General features: G+C 51.9%; 1 protein-coding gene and 1 non-coding gene across 3 annotated transcripts; one reads left to right on the top strand and one right to left on the bottom strand.

Moving 5' to 3' along the window:
• Positions 1–250: 250 nt before the first annotated feature.
• Positions 251–354, bottom strand: LOC125416929 (U6 spliceosomal RNA). Its single transcript, XR_007237008.1, has one exon. It is a non-coding gene; the product is annotated as a U6 spliceosomal RNA (small nuclear RNA).
• Positions 355–2,265: 1,911 nt separating this feature from the next.
• Vps18 (VPS18 core subunit of CORVET and HOPS complexes) lies at positions 2,266–13,776 on the top strand. Of its 2 annotated transcripts, XM_048459598.3 has the most exons (5): positions 2,267–2,684; positions 3,866–4,007; positions 8,202–8,293; positions 8,412–10,282; positions 12,541–13,776. In XM_048459598.3, the coding sequence occupies exons 1-5, from the start codon at positions 2,594–2,596 to the stop codon at positions 13,264–13,266; spliced, it is 2,922 nt and encodes a 973-aa protein (XP_048315555.1). In that variant the 5' UTR covers positions 2,267–2,593; the 3' UTR covers positions 13,267–13,776. The 2 variants fall into 2 exon arrangements, with proteins under 2 accessions (XP_048315556.1, XP_048315555.1); XM_048459599.3 differs by lacking the exon at positions 3,866–4,007 and having other exon boundaries at positions 2,266–2,684.
• Positions 13,777–18,265: the final 4,489 nt, after the last annotated feature.

Below are 18,265 nucleotides of genomic sequence, written 5' to 3'. Positions count from 1 at the left end.
CTCTCCCTGTTTTTAAAATAAGGTTTCTCGTAGCCCAGGCTGACCTCTGTTTGTTATGGTGTCAAGGACGAACACGAGCTTCTGTTCTCTTGAAAATTCTCCTTTCTTCCTGAGCGGTGGTGGCGCACACCTTTAATACCAACACTCGGGAGGCAGAGGCAGGCGGATCTCCGTGAGTTCGAGACCACCCTGGTCTACAGAGGGAGTTCCAGGACAACCAGAATTGTTGCATAGAGAAAGCCTTTCTTTTCAAAATGTGGAATGTTTCAGGAACTTTCAAATCATTCTTGCACAGGGGCCATATTAATCTTTTCTGTATTGTTTCAATCCATTAGGATTTTATTTATTTAGCATTTCAGTCTTTTAGTGCTGCCAAAAATGCTCTCTCTCTCTCTCTTCTAAATTTTGACCTTGAGCTTCTAACCCTCCCGTCTCTGTCTCCCCCTCTGACTGCTGGGACTACCACTACACCTAGTTTTATGCTGTGTCCAAGGGCCTAATCCCATGAAGCTAAACAAGCCCTCTACCAAATAAAATCCTCAGTTTCATTTAAATCTAAAACTGTTCCAAACAGAAAACCGAAGGCCGAGGATGTGGCTCCTGGTGCTGCACTTACATGAACTTGGGAAGTGTTGGGGGTTGACCCTTTTGGTCTGAATCTGAATTTAGTTAACAGTCTGATATCAGATACTCGTAACACTGTCTAAACACAAACTCAGCACAGAGTGATTATATAATATCCGGTTGTACTCACCACGCTATTAAGAGATTTTTTTTCTCATTTTATAAATGTAGGAAGCTGGGCAGTGATGGAGCATGCCTCTAATCCCAGCACTTGGGAGGCAGAGGCAGGCAGATCTCCGTGAGTTCGAGTCCAGCCTGGTCTACAGAGTAAGTTCCAGGACAGGCTCCAAAGCTACAGAGAAACCCAAAATAAACAAAGAAACAAATATAAATAAATAAAATGGAGGAACAGACGTGAGAGAGTTCAATTATGCAACTGCTAATAAACATTCACTAGTGAGCTATTGGTGACTGCCCTGGAGCAGGGGCTGGTGGTGTTGGGGCTTCTCTACAAGTGATTTGAGCAGCTCTTAAGATCGGTCACGTGACCTCCACCCCCTCATTCAGCTTCACCTCTGCCCCTTACCACTACTTGCCAGGTCTCTGGCTGTCCCTACACCCTTCCCTCATCTGTTACATCTGTCACTACATCTATAATGCGTTCCTCTGAGCTGCTCCCGCTTCTTACCATCGGCCCTTCTCAGCCCACTCTCGTTCTCATGGTCTCTATTCAGCCTCAGGTCTCCCGTCCTGTTCAAACACCCCATCTTTCCAGTATCAACGCTTGATTATCCCCAACTACAATCTTCAATGGTCCATACTACAGCTTCCGCAATTTGCCCATGGTCAGCCCCATTTTCTCCACTGCCCTTCCCCTCACCCCCAAGTATCACATGGTTTATAGATTTTGCTCTGGATTTTCCTGATGACTATATAGAATGCCCTTTTCTCTCCCTTTTCTGGTACTAGGGCTTGAACCTAAGGCTTTCCAACATGCTGGACAAGTGCAGTCAACATCATTCAATTGGCCGGGTGCCTGGAAGCAGCCGGGCACCCCACAACTGAGCTTCACTTTTCCTTGTGACTCTCGCTCCGCTCCTCCCTAAACACCAAAGAGCCACTGTGAGACAGGTTACAACATCACCTGGCATATGGCTTTCCCAATAGCTCTACTGCTTTGCCAATTTCTTTCCTCCTGTTTTGTTTTCTGAGGGTCTCCCCTTGTAGACCAGATTTTCTTCTTTAGTAATCCTCCTGTCTCCGTCTTCCTAGTGCTGGAGATTAAATTTTGTGTGGTTTTCCTTCTGTGGCGATATGAAAAATCTAGGTCTTACGCACGCTGGACAACGGCTTTGCCACTAAGCCACACTTCTGACCTATCCAGCTACTTTCTGGAAGCTGATGGGCCCCTGGGAGTGGAGGAAGGGAAGCTAGGACAGCACAGCCTTTAAGTGACAATCTGAGGGAGCGAAACTTCAGAAACCTAAGATCAGCGGAAGCCTGCTGCTAGACGCCGCAGGGAAATCTCGAGCTGCCCCCTAGTGCCTGGATGCGGAACTGCAGCAGGATCGGCCGTGAGGGCTCGAGTTGCCTCGGGCCCAGCGCTGACTCCGCCCCCGCCGCCCCGAGTCTCCGACACGCCTCGCCGCGCAGGCTCCCGTGCACCCGGCTCCAGTTAATACTCGCATCTGAGACTCCGGAAGCACGTCATAAGCACGCGTCTCGGGCTCGAGAGTCAGCTGAGCTGCCTGGGCGAGGTTGTGATCACCTGGGATCTGCTAAGGGGAGTGTATAATCTCTTGGGACTAGAGCTGGGGTGCAAAACTGCACCAGATTCTAGTAGGGGCTCCTCGATCTTCTTGTCCTATACAGTGAAAGAGAAAAGGGCCTCAGAATTTTTAAAAGGTTCGCTGGATCTGTCAGACGCTGGGGAGTCACAGTTTGCAAAGCCAGGAGGACGGAGTCCCGGTTGTGACCCCCAGACCTGAGGACCTGGGAGTGGAGGAAGGGAAACTCTGGCTCGAATACTATGGCGTCCATCCTGGATGAGTATGAGGACTCACTGTCCCGCTCGGCCGTCTTGCAGACTGGTTGCCCTACCGTGGGCATCCCCCATTCTGGTAAGTAAGAGGCCGCCACTGCGCCTTTCAGTTCCGCTAGCATTTGCGGGGAGGCCGGCTCAAGAGCATGGGGCGTGCGTTCAGGATCTACGCCCCAGGCGCTCTTGAGCCCCCGCTTGTCCGTTGTCAAAGTTTGAAAGAGCCACAGGAGCGGCCGCGTGTTCTAGGCCCTACCACTAAGGTCCTTCAGAAGAGGGAACTGGGGCTCAGATGAGGAAGTACTTGCCTACCAGGCTACAGTTTGGCTTTTGGGAGAACTGAAAATAGGTTCGAGGCTTCCCCTGGTGTCTGGTTCTGTGAGTGTGCATGCTTTCCCACCAGACTTTTTCTTGGGGAAGCAGAGAGGGTAGGAATGAGCACAGAACTTGTGGAATGTGGATGTTATAGAAGAAGGAGGTTCAAGCCTAACGGGAATTTTGTCACTGAATAGGAACGGTGGAGATAAGTGGCCTTGGATCAAACTGGCTGCAGTGTAGAGCGTAGGTGTCATTTTTAAGGACAGGAGAGCAGAGTTGGCCCAGTGCTGTGATAATATTGCAACTGAGTAGCGAGAAAACAGCTGCAGTCTGTGCACAGTGCTAATGGGGTCAAGTCCCCAGAACGCTTATGGGGACTCCCTGAGCCATGTTACTGTGTGAACTGGGAGGAAGGGGCAACTTTAGTTCTCGTGGAATTGGTGAGCTAAAAACCAGTAGGGGAGCATGCCCAAACCGTCTCCCTCATGCCCACCCCCCATTGCCCCTGGAATAAGCAAACATGATACAGCCTCATCTCAGCTTCAGAGAACCAATCCCTGCTACTGTCACAAGTGGAGAAGAGCCCCGGCCCCTACTGGAGAGACAACCAAAGAATGAATGTCGAGCGCTAAGATCCCATGAGCAGGGATGTGCATGGGAAGTTAGCCGGGCGGTGGTGGCCGCACACCTTTAATCCCAGCACTCGGGAGGCAGAGGCAGACAGATCTCTGTGAGTTCCAGGCCAGTCTGGTTTACGGAGGGAGTTCCAGGACAGCCAGGGCTGTTACACAGAGAAAAGAGAAACCCTGTCTTGAAAAACCAAAGAAAGAACAAACAAAAAACCCAACCCATACTTGGGAATTAGAAGAGTGTCAGGTAACACTGTTGTTTCTTAGGGTTTCTGCACTGCCCCGCCCCTTTCTTTTCTTCACTCCCGCCCTGCAGGGTATGTAAATGCGCAGCTGGAGAAGGAAGCACCGATCTTCACGAAGCAGCGCATTGACTTCACTCCCGCAGAGCGCATCACCAGCCTTGTGGTCTCCTGTAATCAGCTCTGCATGAGCCTGGGCAAGGATACGCTGCTCCGGTAATAGACGTGGGGACTTTTACCTGACTGGGGTCCTCCTCCGCACTTGGCAAGTGAAACAGTACACAGTCAGGAGAGACCCTATTCTTTCCCAGTGTGAACAGTTGTTATAACGACTAGTGACAGAGTACCTGGCGTTTCTGAGGCCCTGGGTTTGATTCCCAGCACAGCAAAATAAAATGTTGTAAATACGAAGGCCGAGGCTGGAGCTCGGTGGCTGAGTACTGGTGGAGAATGCCGAGTCCTTCATTAGATGCTCAGCACAGCTGAGACCAGGGGTGGTGTGCACACCTGTAGTCACAATACTTGAGAGGCGGAGGCAGGAGGAGCTGAAGTTCAAGGGCATCCTTGGCTACATAGTGAATTTGAAGCCAACCTGGGCTATGTGAGACCCTGTTTCAGACAGATTTCAGTGTGTGGCGTGTGCCTGTAATCTCAGCACTAGGGAGGCTGACAAGGAGGTTTGGGGGCTTGTTCTGGGCTGCTTAGTAAGAACCTGTCTCAGAAAATCAAAGAATAAACAAACAGACAAACCCCTTATACGCTCATGAGACAATTCAGAATAAAGGGGAGGGTAAACAGTACCCTCAAGCGGTGCACCCAGAAAGAGCTTCCGGGCTGGGGTCAGACAGTAAAGTGCTTGCTTTGTAAACCTGAGAACCCATGTAAAAAAGCTGCACTTGGCAGTGTGCGTTTGCCCACACTCAAGTGGGTCAGAGAGGTGAATGCTGGGAGCTTGCAAGCCAGCCCGTATGACCAAATTGGTGAGCTCCAGCTTCAGTGGGACACCCTGCCTCAAAAAATAAAGTGGACTGGACTTTGGTTCCTAGCACCCACATTGAGAATCTCACAGTCTTATACTCTAGGTCTAGGGGGTCCAGTACCCTCTTCTGGCCTCTGTGAGTACTTCTGCACACACACACATGATTAAATAAATAAAATGAATTTTATTATACACTGTATTTATTTATTATACACTATTCTAGGTATGATGGTACACGCCTTTTATCCCAGTACTGGTATTAAGGACGGTTGTGAGCTGCCATGCTGGCCCTGGAATTGAACCTGGGATCCTCTGCAAGAATAAGTGGTCTTAACCAATGAGACATCTCTCTAGCCCCTTTAACATATATGTATATACATATATATATACACACACATACATATACACATATATACGTATGTTTCAGTTTTTTGAGGCAGAGTTTCTCCATGTAGCCTGGCTGTCCTGGAACTCACTCTGGGTACCAGGCTGACCTCGAACTCACAAAGAATTTGTCACCTGCCTCAGCCTCTCTAGTGTTGGGATTAAAGGCATGCGCCACCCGCCTGGTTTAATTTATACATTTTTAAGATGTTAAGTTATATGCACTAATGGATTTGTTTCCTCCTCCTAATGTGTGGGACCCAAGGATCAAACTCGAGCATCAGGCAGGTCGGCAAGTACTTTTACCTGCTGAATCATCCCCCCAGCCTCAGAAATGTAAAAACTATATTTAAATGACATTAATTTATTTATCTGTTGTCTGGTGGTGTAGGGCTTGCGTATGCCATAGTGGGCGTGTGGAGGGCAAAGGGCAGCCTTCTGCCATGGGGGCCCTGGGGTTCCAATTCATATAATCATATCTGGCAGCAGGTACCCCTACCCACTGCACCAGCTCGCTGGTCTTTGGAAATAATTTCAACCTCTGAACAGAAGGAGTTAAAATAGGCCAGGGATGGTGACACATGCTTTTAATCCCCACACTTGGGAGGCAGAAGCAAATAGATCCCAGAGTTCAAGGCCAGCCTGGACTACAAAGTGAGTTCTAGGACAGCCAAAGCTACAGTAGAGAAACTCTCTCAAAAATACAAAAAAGTAAAATTTTTTAAAAAAAAGTTAATAATGATAATGCTTTAGTTAAATATTTGAACCAAGATCTTTGTTCACACTAGGAAAACACGCCTGTGCAGCCACATTTCATCACAGGTGTGTGTGTGTGTGTGTGTGTGTGTGTGTGTGTGGTGTGTGTGTGCGTGTGTGTTGTTTTGAAGATAGGGTCTCATGTAGTTCAAGGTTGTGGCTTCCTAATCATCCTGTCTTCACCTGTCAGGCAGAGAATTGCAGGTGTGTACCACCATGCCCAGCATCAAGAGATGTTATTAAAACCCACCAGATTGATAAAATTCAAATCTAATCACCCAGCGCTAACAAAGCTACAGGGAAGTGGACTGCCATGCCTGGCACACGTGGGGTCCAAGGTTTCATTCCCACCATCATAAGTGCTGTAAGGAGAGACAGGCAAACAGAAAGCGGCCATGTTTGGGCACAGCTGTTAACTGTCTTCGTCTTCTGAAGAACGTAAGCAGTGTCCTGAAAGTTAAGACATCGTGCCGGGCGGTGGTGGCGCACACCTTCAATCCCAGCACTCAGGAGGCAGAGGCAGGCGGATCTCTGTGAATTTGAGGCCAGCCTGGTTCACAGAGCGAGTTCCAGAACAGGCTCCAAAGCTACACAGAGAAACCCTGTCTTTAAAAACAAAAAAAAAAAAAAAAAGAAGAAGAAAAAAATTTAAAACATCTGGACTGGTTTAACTAGACCTGCTGCCAAGCACCACTACCTTAGTTAGATAACCTAGACCCTCAGATCCACATGGGAGAAGGAGAGAGCTTGTTCCTGCAAGTTGCCCTCTACCCTCAACTCATGCACCATGGCACATGTGCGCACACATGCACACGCACACAGACATGAACGTGTGCACACACTAATTATTTTTATTTAAAAAAAAAACTAGCCAGGCAGTGGTGGCACACACCTTTAATCCCAGTACTCAGGCGGCAGAGGCAGGCAGATCTTTGAGGCCAGCCTGGTCTACAGAGCGAGTTCCAGGGCAGCCCAGGTACACAGAAAAACCTTGTCTGAAAACAAACTGGGCGATGGTGGTGCACACCTTTGATCCCAGCACTCGGGAGGCAGAGGCAGGCGGATCTCTGAGTTCTGGCCTACAAAATGAGTTCCAGGACAGCTAGGGCTGTTACACAGAGAAACCCTGTCTCGAAAAAGCAAAAAATACAAATGTAAAAATAAATCTATAAATTATATTCAGTCATAATTTGAGTGAATATAAATAAAAAAGAAGAATAGCCATTTGAAGGGGTACTGACTCAAGAATATTGATCATGGCATTATTTGTAGTAAGAAAAATGACCTGAGAACTAAATGCCCATTGATAAGGAAATAGTGGCTAAATTATAATTCGGCTCTAAAGTGGGATGCCGTGCAATTATTAAAAACATTGAGTGCCAAAAACATAGCCAAGCCAGTAAAGGTGCTTCTGCCAACCCTTCCAACCTGACATCAATCCTAGGACCTGCATCCGTGGTGGGAGACAAGAACTGACTCCCTCAGGTTGTCCTCTGACTTCCATGTATACATGTGCACACACCCCCCACAGTAAATAAATTAGTGCAATACGAAAATTAAAGCAGGGCTGGAGAGATGGCTCAGAGGTTAAGAGCACTGACTGCTCTTCCAGAGGTACTGAGTTCAATTCCCAGCAACCATATGGTGGCTCACAACCATCTGTAATGAGATCTGGTGCCCTCTTCTGGCCTGCAGGCATACATGGAGGCTGAATACTGTGTACATAATAACTAAATGAATCTTAAAAAAAAAAGAAAAGAAAATTAAAGCAATTTAAAAGAACAAAAGCTTTAAGTCAGGAAGTGGTACACTTCTTTAATCCCAGAACTTCAGAGGCAGAGGCAGGTGGACCTTTGTGAGTTCGAGGCCAGCTGGCCTATAAAGTGAGTTCCAGGACAGCCAGGATTGCTAGAGAAACTCTGTCTTGGGGGAAAAAAGAAAGCTTTATTTATTGGTTACTATAAACTTCATAAAGTATAAATTGAGAAAGTCAAGTTACAAATAGCAGTGTGAAGGTGTTTTTGTAATAAAAGCAATGTAACAACCCAATTTATGTTATGAACATGAAAAGATGATGTTTACAGGCTCTGGAGAGATGGCTCAGAGGTTAAGAGAACCCATATGGCAGCTCACAACTATCTAGGGATCCAGTGCCCTCTTCTGACTTCCATGGGTTCCTGTACACACTTCCATACTTTCATGCACAACATATATACACCAAATAAATAATGTAAATGTAAAGAAGGGAACTAACCTGTTTGAGAGTGACCCTGTGACCCTTGACCTTACAGCATTGACCTGGGCAAGGCAAGTGAACCCAACCGTGTGGAACTGGGGCGCAAGGATGATGCCAAAGTTCATAAGATGTTCCTGGACCACACTGGTAGGTGGTATGGGAGATCTGAGGGGGGAATCCTGAGAGCGTACCTGCCTGGAGGGGTGGGATCTGACCAGGGAGGAAGACGCAGTATCCACTCAGGTACGTTTTCCGCCCACCCCAGGCTCTCACCTGCTGATTGCCCTGAGCAGCACCGAGGTCCTCTATATGAACCGGAATGGGCAGAAGGTCCGGCCATTGGCACGCTGGAAGGGACAGCTGGTGGAGAGTGTAGGCTGGAACAAAGCCCTGGGCAACGAGAGCAGCACTGGGCCCATCCTGGTAGGCACAGCCCAAGGACAGATCTTTGAAGCTGAGCTATCAGCTAGCGAAGGTGGCCTTTTTGGCCCCGCCCCGGATCTCTACTTCCGGCCACTGTATGTGTTAAATGAAGAAGGGGGTCCCGCACCCGTGTGCTCCCTTGAGGCCGAGCGCGGCCCTGATGGGCGAGGCTTTGTCATCGCCACCACTCGGCAGCGCCTCTTCCAGTTCATAGGCCGAGCGGTAGACGATGCTGAAACCCAGGGCTTCTCAGGTCTCTTTGCTGCCTACACGGACCACCCGCCCCCATTCCGTGAGTTTCCTAGCAATTTGGGGTATAGTGAGTTGGCTTTCTATACCCCCAAGTTACGCTCTGCGCCTCGTGCCTTCGCCTGGATGATGGGAGACGGTGTGCTGTACGGCTCCCTGGACTGCGGGCGTCCTGATTCGCTGCTGAGCGAGGAGCGCGTGTGGGAGTATCCAGCGGGGGTCGGGCCTGGGGCCAGTCCACCCCTAGCCATCGTCTTGACCCAGTTCCATTTTCTGCTGCTGCTGGCAGACCGGGTGGAGGCTGTGTGTACGCTGACCGGGCAGGTGGTACTTCGGGATCACTTCCTGGAGAAGTTTGGACCACTGAGGCACATGGTGAAGGACTCGTCCACAGGTCACCTCTGGGCCTACACCGAGCGTGCGGTCTTCCGGTACCATGTGCAGCGCGAAGCTCGGGATGTCTGGCGCACGTACTTGGACATGAACCGTTTTGACCTGGCCAAAGAGTATTGTCGAGAGCGGCCAGACTGCCTGGACACAGTCCTGGCCCGAGAGGCTGATTTCTGCTTCCGCCAGCACCGCTACCTGGAGAGCGCCCGCTGTTATGCTCTGACCCAGAGCTACTTTGAGGAGATTGCCCTCAAGTTTTTGGAGGCCCGGCAAGAAGAGGCACTGGCCGAGTTTCTACAGCGGAAGCTGGCCGGCTTGAAGCCAACAGAGCGTACCCAGGCCACACTGCTCACCACTTGGCTGACAGAGCTCTACTTGAGCCGGCTTGGTGCCCTGCAGGGTGACCCGGATGCTCTGAGTCTCTACCGGGATACCCGGGAGTGCTTCCGCACCTTTCTCAGTAGCCCTCGGCATAAGGAATGGCTCTTTGCCAGCCGGGCCTCTATCCACGAGCTGCTCGCCAGTCATGGGGACACAGAACATATGGTGTACTTCGCGGTGATCATGCAGGACTATGAACGGGTGGTGGCCTACCACTGCCAGCACGAGGCCTATGAGGAGGCCCTGGCTGTCCTTGCCGGCCACCGTGACCCCCAGCTCTTCTACAAATTCTCACCCGTCCTCATCCGACATATCCCGCGCCAGCTAGTAGATGCCTGGATTGAGATGGGCAGCCGCCTGGACGCTCGGCAGCTCATCCCTGCCCTGGTGAACTATAGCCAGGGTGGTGAGGCTCAACAGGTGAGCCAGGCCATCCGCTATATGGAATTCTGTGTGAATGTCCTCGGCGAGACTGAGCAAGCCATTCACAACTACCTGCTGTCGCTGTATGCCCGTGGCCAGCCAGCCTCGCTGCTGGCCTACCTGGAGCAAGCTGGGGCTAGCCCGCACCGTGTGCATTATGACCTCAAGTACGCACTTCGACTGTGTGCTGAGCATGGTCACCACCGCGCTTGTGTTCACGTCTATAAGGTGCTGGAGCTGTATGAAGAAGCTGTGGACCTGGCCCTGCAGGTAAATCTTGTCCTCATCCAGGAGAGGGACCTAGAGAGGAGTAAGTTAAAGAGGCAGAAAGGTTGGGGGAGGTAAGGCTGGTGCTTGCTGGCTTCTCAGCCAGAGAACTGCTGTAGTGTAGAAGTTAAAACTCAGACTGATAGTTTGAGGTGTGTGTTTGTTGCCTGTAATCCCTACACTTGGAAGGTTAGAGCTGAAGAAACATGAGTTTGAGGCTAGTTTAGGCTGCACAGTGAGCACCTGGCTTTTTTGGGTTTGGTTTTTGGTTTGTGGTTTTCGAGATAGGGTTTCTCTGTGTAGCCCTAGCTGTCTTAGAACTCACTCTGTAGACCAGGCTGGCCTCAAACTCACAGAGATCCGCCTGCCTCTGTCTCTTGAGTGCTGGATTAAAGGCCTGCGCCACCACCACTCAGCACACACTGGCATTTTGCCTGCATGTATGTCTGAGTGAGGGAACTATATCCCCTGGAACTGGAGTGCCATGTGGGTGCTAGGAATTGAATCTTGGTCCTCTGGAAGAGTAGCCAGTGCTCTTAACTGCTAAAGTCATCTCCCCAGACCCCCTGTAGGAAAAGGAAGAAAGAACACACACTAGGACCTCAGGGTTTGAATTCCGACTTCGTCATCTTGCTCGGTGATTTGGGGCTGGTTTCTGAGCCCGCTAAATGGTGGTAACGAGCCAGCACGATGGCCCGGCAGGTGAAAGCTCTTGCTATACAAACCTGATCACCCGAGTTCTACCCACAGAGCCCAGAGTGGAAGGAGAGAACTGGCTGCCAAAGTTGTTCTCCGACCTGCACACATGTGCTTGGATACACACATCTACCCTCCCACCATAATTATAATAAAAGAAAAAAATTATAAAAGAATTTGTGAAGGTATTTTTGAAGAGTATTTTTGTTTTGTTTTGTTTTTTGAGACAAACCTGTATAGATAAGCCTGTAGCTACAAATCTGTATAGCCCTGGCTGTTCTGTAACTTGCTCTGTAGACCAGGCTTGCCTTGAACTCAGATCCTCTTGCCTCTGCCTTTTGAATGCTGGGATTGAAGGCATGTTCCACCACCACCCAGCTAAAAGTATTTTTTACCTTATGATATGAATTAGTATTGTATAAATAAAGCATTCAGGAGCTGATTATAATGGCTACACAGTGAGTTTTAGGCCAGCCTGAGCTACATAGTAAGCCACTGCTGTCTTAAAAAATAATAATCAGTAGGGGCTGGAGAGATGGCTCAGAGGCTAAGAGCAGTGGCTGCCCTTGCAGAGGACCTGGGTTTGGTTCCCAGCACCCATGTGGTTCCCAACCTCCTGTAATTCCAGTTCAAGAGGATCTGATGGCCTCTTCTGGCCTCCACAGGTACCAACAAGTAAATAAACTAAAATAAGCACTTATAAGCATGTTGTGCCCGATACACACAGTAGCAGAAAGAGAAGACGCTAACTTACATCTTTGAAATCCTGAAAGATCGCAGGGAACCAATTACTGTTGGTGTGCTTGTGCGGGTGCACGTGTGGATGCATGTGTGGACGCCCGGGGAGGGCATCTGCTGGCCTCATCCGTTGTTCTCTGCCTTATTCTTTCGAGGCAGGGCCTCTCAGGACCTAGTTGTTCTGGGTTTTGGGAACACCGATAGCCCTCAAACCCCACCCACCCTCGTATACATCCTATACTACCAGACATCCTCCACCCATCCTCCGCTCCCTCTAACTCTGGGGCTACAGGTCTGTGCAAGACCACACCCAGCTTGTTATCTGGTTTCTGGGATCTGAGCAGGGCCATCTTCCCAGAGCCTCACTCTATAGGTGTCCTTATGTACCCCAAACTGATTTGGAAATCGCTACGTAGCCCAGGCTGGCGTCAAGGTGAGCCTTAACCCAGGATTCAGAACATTGCAGCAAGAGCTCAAATAGTTCCCCGTGTGACCTGTTTTGATTTTTAAGACAGGGTCTCCCATAGCTCAGGCTGCCTTTAAACTTGGCTGCATTCCTGTTTCCACTTCCTGAGTGCCGGGGTGTGAGCATGCAACATTATCAACATTAAATTCACTAAAATTGGGGGGGCCTGCCACCAGAAATAGCCTTTCCATAGCTGTGACAGGACAGCCCAGTAGAGGGTTTGGTTGTACCTCTTGCTGCCTGGAGAGCAGCGCGTCCTGCCGGCGCCCTCCTCAGGCCGTTTTCTGTGGCCATCCTTCTCTGCAGAAGTCTGAGCCTAGGTGGAGGGGGCTTGACCCTGATGCCCGTGCTTTCTCCACAGGTGGATGTGGACCTGGCCAAGCAGTGTGCGGACCTGCCTGAGGAGGATGAGGAACTGCGCAAGAAGCTGTGGCTCAAGATCGCTCGGCACGTGGTGCAGGAGGAGGAGGATGTGCAGACGGCTATGGCCTGCTTGGCCAGCTGCCCGCTGCTCAAGATCGAGGACGTGCTGCCCTTCTTCCCCGACTTCGTCACGATCGACCACTTCAAGGAGGCCATCTGTAGCTCCCTGAAGGCCTACAACCACCACATCCAGGAGCTGCAGCGGGAGATGGAGGAGGCCACAGCCAGTGCCCAGCGAATCCGGCGAGACTTGCAGGAGCTGCGGGGACGCTATGGCACCGTGGAGCCTCAGGACAAGTGTTCCGCCTGTGACTTCCCTCTGCTCAACCGACCCTTTTACTTGTTCCTCTGTGGCCACATGTTCCACGCCGACTGTCTCCTGCAGGCCGTGAGGCCCGGCCTTCCTGCCTACAAGCAGGCCAAGCTCGAGGAGCTGCAGCGCAAGCTTGGGGCGGCCCCTCCTCCCACCAAAGGCTCGGCCAAGGCCAAAGAGGCCGAAGCTGGGGCTTCAGCCGGGGGGCCCAGCCGGGAGCAGCTCAAGGCTGACCTGGACGAACTGGTGGCTGCTGAGTGTGTGTACTGTGGGGAGCTGATGATCCGCTCCATTGACCGGCCCTTCATTGACCCCCAGCACTATGAGGAGGAACACCGCAGCTGGCTGTAGGAAGGGGTCCCCTTGTGGGTGGACAGGCAGGGATGCAGCTACCAGACCTTCCCGGGAAGGTCTTACTCTGATTGGTGTTCAGTCCTTGAGACTGCGGGGTCTGTGATTGTGGGGGTGTGGGATCCAGGCTGCTACCCTGAGGTTTCAGACCTGCCTTAGAGCGGTTCCTCCCCCAGGCAGCCCTTGAGCCCTGGGAGAGGGAGGACACATGAGCCCTCTAGCCCCAGTATCTGACAGCTCCTTGGTTTCTGCTCTCCCCTGACTTATTCACCTGGACTGAGCAGCCCGCCTTCCTGTGCCGCTCTGGCCCCTGGGCCTCCAGCCCTCCCTCTTCCGTCTGAACCAGGCGTCCTCAGGCACTGTGGAGGGTGGCGCTGAGGCATGCTCGTGTGGGCACGTGGAAATACTGGTGTGACTGGGGCTCTGCTGTGGGGTTGTCCCGAGGCTGAAGGCAAACCCAGGACCAGCAGACGTGGTAACAAGTGGACAACATTAAATCGTCTGCTCTAAGTGGTGGCTCTGGACTCCATGGCTTGGTATTGATGCCAAGAGGGGCTGGGATGCCACAAGAAGGCCTCCTGCAGTGAGTGTGATGACGCACACCTTTAATCCTAGCTCTCAGGAGGTAGAAACGGGAGGATCTCTATGCCGTCAAGACCAGTCTGGTCTATACAATGAGTTCTAGGCCAACCAAGGCTACAGTAGTATGACCCCGTCTCAAATAAAATTAAAAAAAAAAAGAGGGGGGACCTCCCCTGCTAGTCTTCACACATGGTCCTTCACTGGGGTGAGACGGACAGTCTTTCCAGATTGTACTTGCTTCCTTGTTTCCCTCTATCCTCTGACTGTAAGGCTCAGGGAGAGTTTGCATCCTAAATCATGAGTTATTCTCCCCTTGGCCAGCAGGTGGCGCTGCTGCTCACAGAATTCACCCAATGCTGGCACCTTGGGACATTGACTTCTCCCATCAGTCATATTAATGCTTCCTCGGCTATTCCCTTCCTAGTTGTAAGAATCTTCTAGTAGTCCCTACTTCCCGAGCATGATTCTCTGCCCTGAATTATTTTTCTGTGTTTTTTAATAGCATATGTTATATAATACGGGTTCCTCGGGTCACAGTCACCTCCTCCCATTGCTTTCTCTAATCCCCCCACTCCCACTTCTACTCCCTTCCTCTTCCCCAATAGTCCTCCCCCTCTTCTACCCTCGTGTCTATGTTTGTGTGCAGGTATGCATACATGTGGGTGTAGTCATATGCCTGTGTCCCACTGCATTTCATAGGGATGGTTATAGGAACACAGGCACCGTACCAGTGTTTGTGACGCTACAGAGAATGGGAATGTGCCTCCTCCTCCCCTGTCAGCCTTGTCGTCTGTTTGTTCTTCTAGATAGGATTTCACTGTGTAGCCCTGGCTGCCCTGGAACTCACTCTGTAGACCAGGCTGGCCTCAGACTCACTGAGATGCACCTGCCTCTGCCCCCTGGGATTAAAGGTGTGTGCCATCACCTCCTGGATCCTGTGCTGATCTTGTGTGGGCGTGAGGTCAGCGGTCACAGCCACTGTGGGTACAAGAGTGCAGTAGCCATGTGGCGCCCAGAGGTGGTGTTCTGCACCACCCCTTCCTCCTGCTCTTCCTTCTGCCTCTACTGCAGTGTTCTCTGATCCTTGGACGGGGTGTAGCCTGTAACTGGCTCGCATACAGCCTTAAGTCCTCATTCTCTCCAGTGACTCTTACACATTCTGTATTTTGTTTACTGCTCTGACAGAGTGGATCTCTGCCAGCCTGGGCGTGGCTTTGCGATCTATAGCCACTGTCAGGCTCCATGGCATTTGATCTGTTCTCTCCTTATCTTGCTCCTGTGACTTTGTCTTTACTCAGCTCCAGACTGCACTTTCTAAGCTGGGGCCCGAAGCTGTGTCCTAGGATGTTCTGGAACTAGGCCTTCCAGAGACAGCCTTTGCCCCCTGGACAGGTGTTCACGGAGCATTGTCTGGCTTGATGGACGAACACTAGTGTCCCTGTCCCATGCAGGAGGCCAGCTGATCTGGCTTACAAATGTTCCTTCTCGCCTCCAACCTAATCCTGTCTCAGAAATTTACCTAGTCCTCACTGGATCTGACCCTGCCAAGTTCCCTGATCCCTAGAACAACAGGACCTCCTATGGCCTCTGCCAGCCCAGTGACTTCCAAGGATCCTGTCTTCCAGAAGCAAGAGTAGGAGCTTGCCAGAGAGCGCATCCTAATCCTATTGGCTTCCTCTTCGAGGAGGATCTGGGAGAATAGTATCTCTTTCCCATGTGACTTAGGCTCCTTCACACTCAGATAAAACAGGAGACGGCAGAGAGGTTCCCTGTTCACAGGGTCAGTGGACATTGTGAGTAAAATCTTGGTTTCTTTACTCCCAAACTGATTGCTTACTGGTGGCTCAGATGAAACAGCTTGGAACTGCTGTCTTTGTACATAATGGGTCCCTAATACATGTTAGTTAAACAAACACTGCCCTATTGCTCCCTTCTCCCAAAGGGGTTGGCTGAAGCAGCCTGGGACGTCCCTGCCCCTTCTGTCTTATCCTAAAGAGGCCCATCTGGTCCTAGGCTGCTTCCTCTTTCCTGGGAAAAGGCCCCAGTCTTCCCTGGCACTGACAGAACGGGGTTCCGGTGAGTCAGGGCAACGGGAAGCCACAGCTCTTAGATCCCTGGAAACCGAGCAGGGATTGGAATGAAGAGTAGAGAGAAGGCCCTCGGGGCTCTGGCCCTAAGCCTGGGGAGGGGCCAAAGCGGGGGAGGAGGGAGCAGTTGTGTGGGCAGGGGCCAAGATGAATGAGCTGCTTCTGGAGCCATCACTGGAAATAGGAGGAGTGGCCACAGGCAGTGACGCTAGGGCCAGGGCAGGAGGCTTGTAAACAAGGAAGCCACCTGGGGGAGATGCAGGGCGGCCGCTAGTCCTGGGCAGCAGGTGCTTCCTGAGGCCCGCCCTTCACAGGGCCCTAGGGGCCGCCTCGTCCAGTTGCCCCCAGGCGCTAGGGGGCGCTGTGGACTGGCGTCTGGACCACACGGGTGTCTACCAGAGCTCCTAAGGATTGTGGCTATTGGAGGGTGTGCCCACCCAGAGGCCTAGGTCCCCTGTGCAGCTGCCCTCCCTCCTGTCTCCAAAACACACTGGCCAAGGGCACTAGCCCAGGCACCGAGGGTGCAGAGCTCAACCTGTCCAGCCTGGATGTGAGCTCATTCCTCCGCGACTACCAATTCTATGGTTCCTGCCCCTCCCCTATAAGGCTCAGGTCTCAGGCCAGGGCCTGGCACCAACTCTGTTGGTTGGGAGGGGGCTCCGAGGCCACCAAGCTCCTGGCTGCCCTTGACGCTGCTTCCCTCGTCCCCTGGCGCCGGGGAAACAAAAGGTTAGGAGCCCAGAGGGACTTATCTGGCCCCACCACCACTGGGTGGGGGGAGGGGGCAAGAGGGGGCACACCTCCTCTCCACTCCCCCAACACTACTGATTCTTCGAGACACTTTCACAGGCGGAAATTCCCAGAGGTCAGAGGAGGGAAACGGTTAATTCCTTTTATTCAATGGGCCCCCCCCTCCACACCACCCTCTAACTTCCTCCCTCCACTTCCCGCCCCCCCCTGTGTGAACAGGAAGTGGAGAGGAAAAGGCTCTGAGCAGAGCAGCTGGGAGCAGGAGCCAGGGAGTGGGCAGCCGGCCTGGTGCCAGCCCTACCCCTCATGGTTGCTTGCTAGAGGAACAGAACAACTTGCAACCTCACTGGAACGTGGCAGCTGAGCTGGGGCAAAACCCAGCCTCTAAGACCCTCTCCCCAGCCTGCTGCCAGCCAGAGGCTGCTGTCCTGGGAGTGCAAGCCATCGTTTGCCCAAATCCCAGCTGCCCTGGCCACCGTGGCTTCACCCGTGCTGCTGGCCTGGGCATCCCAAGGCTGGAGGGCAGCAAGCAATTCATGCAGCCTCCAGTCCTGGCACTGGCTCTACCACTCAGCCCCTTGGCCCTGCCAGTCCTTTGAAGCTCAGTCCCAGCTTCCTGTTTGGGGCAGACGATGCCAGGGCCCCTCCCCCACCATTGTTTTGTAGAGACCATAGGTCCATCTGTTGCCCCCATGGTGGGGCCCCTAGGCAGTACCACACGGGAACAGAACCACAAAAGACCCTGCTGGCAGCTTTGCTCCTTGGGAGCGAGGCTGTCCCTGCAGCAGGTTGAGGATAAACAAGCGTCAGAAGCAGCCTGGAGGGCTGTGAGATAGGAGGATGCCTCTGAGTGGCTCTGATGCTCGGGCATCTCCAGCCCTCTGCTTCCTCTGACACCTGAGCGTGGAGATGATACGTAAGCCACCAGGAGAGGGGCACCATTCTCCTGCTCAGATTCCAAAAGGGGAGACTGGCAGAGAGGCAGTAGGTTCCACTCTGCAGATGCCCGTGTCTGGGTGGCGTCCTTCACCAAATAAGCTTGCCTTTGCTCAATGTTTGCCTCAAGTAATCCCTGAACTGAGCAGCCAGCACCCGAACTGTGATGTCACAGGATGGTGAGTGGCCCCAGGTCAGTGGCCAGCAACTGATGCCCATAGAGAACAAGCCAGGGCAGAAAAGGAAGAAGGGTACGAGTGTGACTCCCAGGACCGTGGTTGCTGTTCCTGGTTCCCAGGCTGCTGTGGTCAAAGGTCTGTTTGTGTTTTCCAGGCACATGGCAGGTGCCATATTATCTCGGCAGCTCACTCTTGCCCCTAACTCCCTACCATGGACCAATCTCAGTTCCAGGCTGTTGTTCCCCTCACCTCTCCATGAGTTCAAACCCAGAAATGGTCTAGCCCACTTCTTTTACCATATACCCAACTCAGAACTCATCCTGCTCCTGGCCCTCAGAGGCTTAGAACTATGAAACCTTAGCTAGAGACTGTAGTGTTATGGGAACTCTACTTCAAAAGGGTTTTCTGCATCCATTTAACACCTGAAATTGATCCGTGAGTATCCGGTGGAAGCAAGGATAGGGT

Source organism: Myodes glareolus, chromosome 10 (assembly GCF_982192425.1).
Source record: "Myodes glareolus chromosome 10, mMyoGla1.1, whole genome shotgun sequence".
Lineage (NCBI taxonomy): Eukaryota > Metazoa > Chordata > Mammalia > Rodentia > Cricetidae > Myodes > Myodes glareolus.
This window is presented reverse-complemented; position numbering and strand designations above follow the sequence as displayed.

Excerpts from the sequence above, each read along its gene's own strand:
- Vps18 (XM_048459598.3), top strand. The coding sequence starts at position 2,594 with ATGGCGTCCATCCTGGATGAGTATGAGGACTCACTGTCCCGCTCGGCC. Across the intron at positions 4,008-8,201 it reads GGCAAGGATACGCTGCTCCG|CATTGACCTGGGCAAGGCAA; the intron begins GTAATAGACGTG and ends TTGACCTTACAG. Across the intron at positions 10,283-12,540 it reads CTGTGGACCTGGCCCTGCAG|GTGGATGTGGACCTGGCCAA; the intron begins GTAAATCTTGTC and ends CTTTCTCCACAG.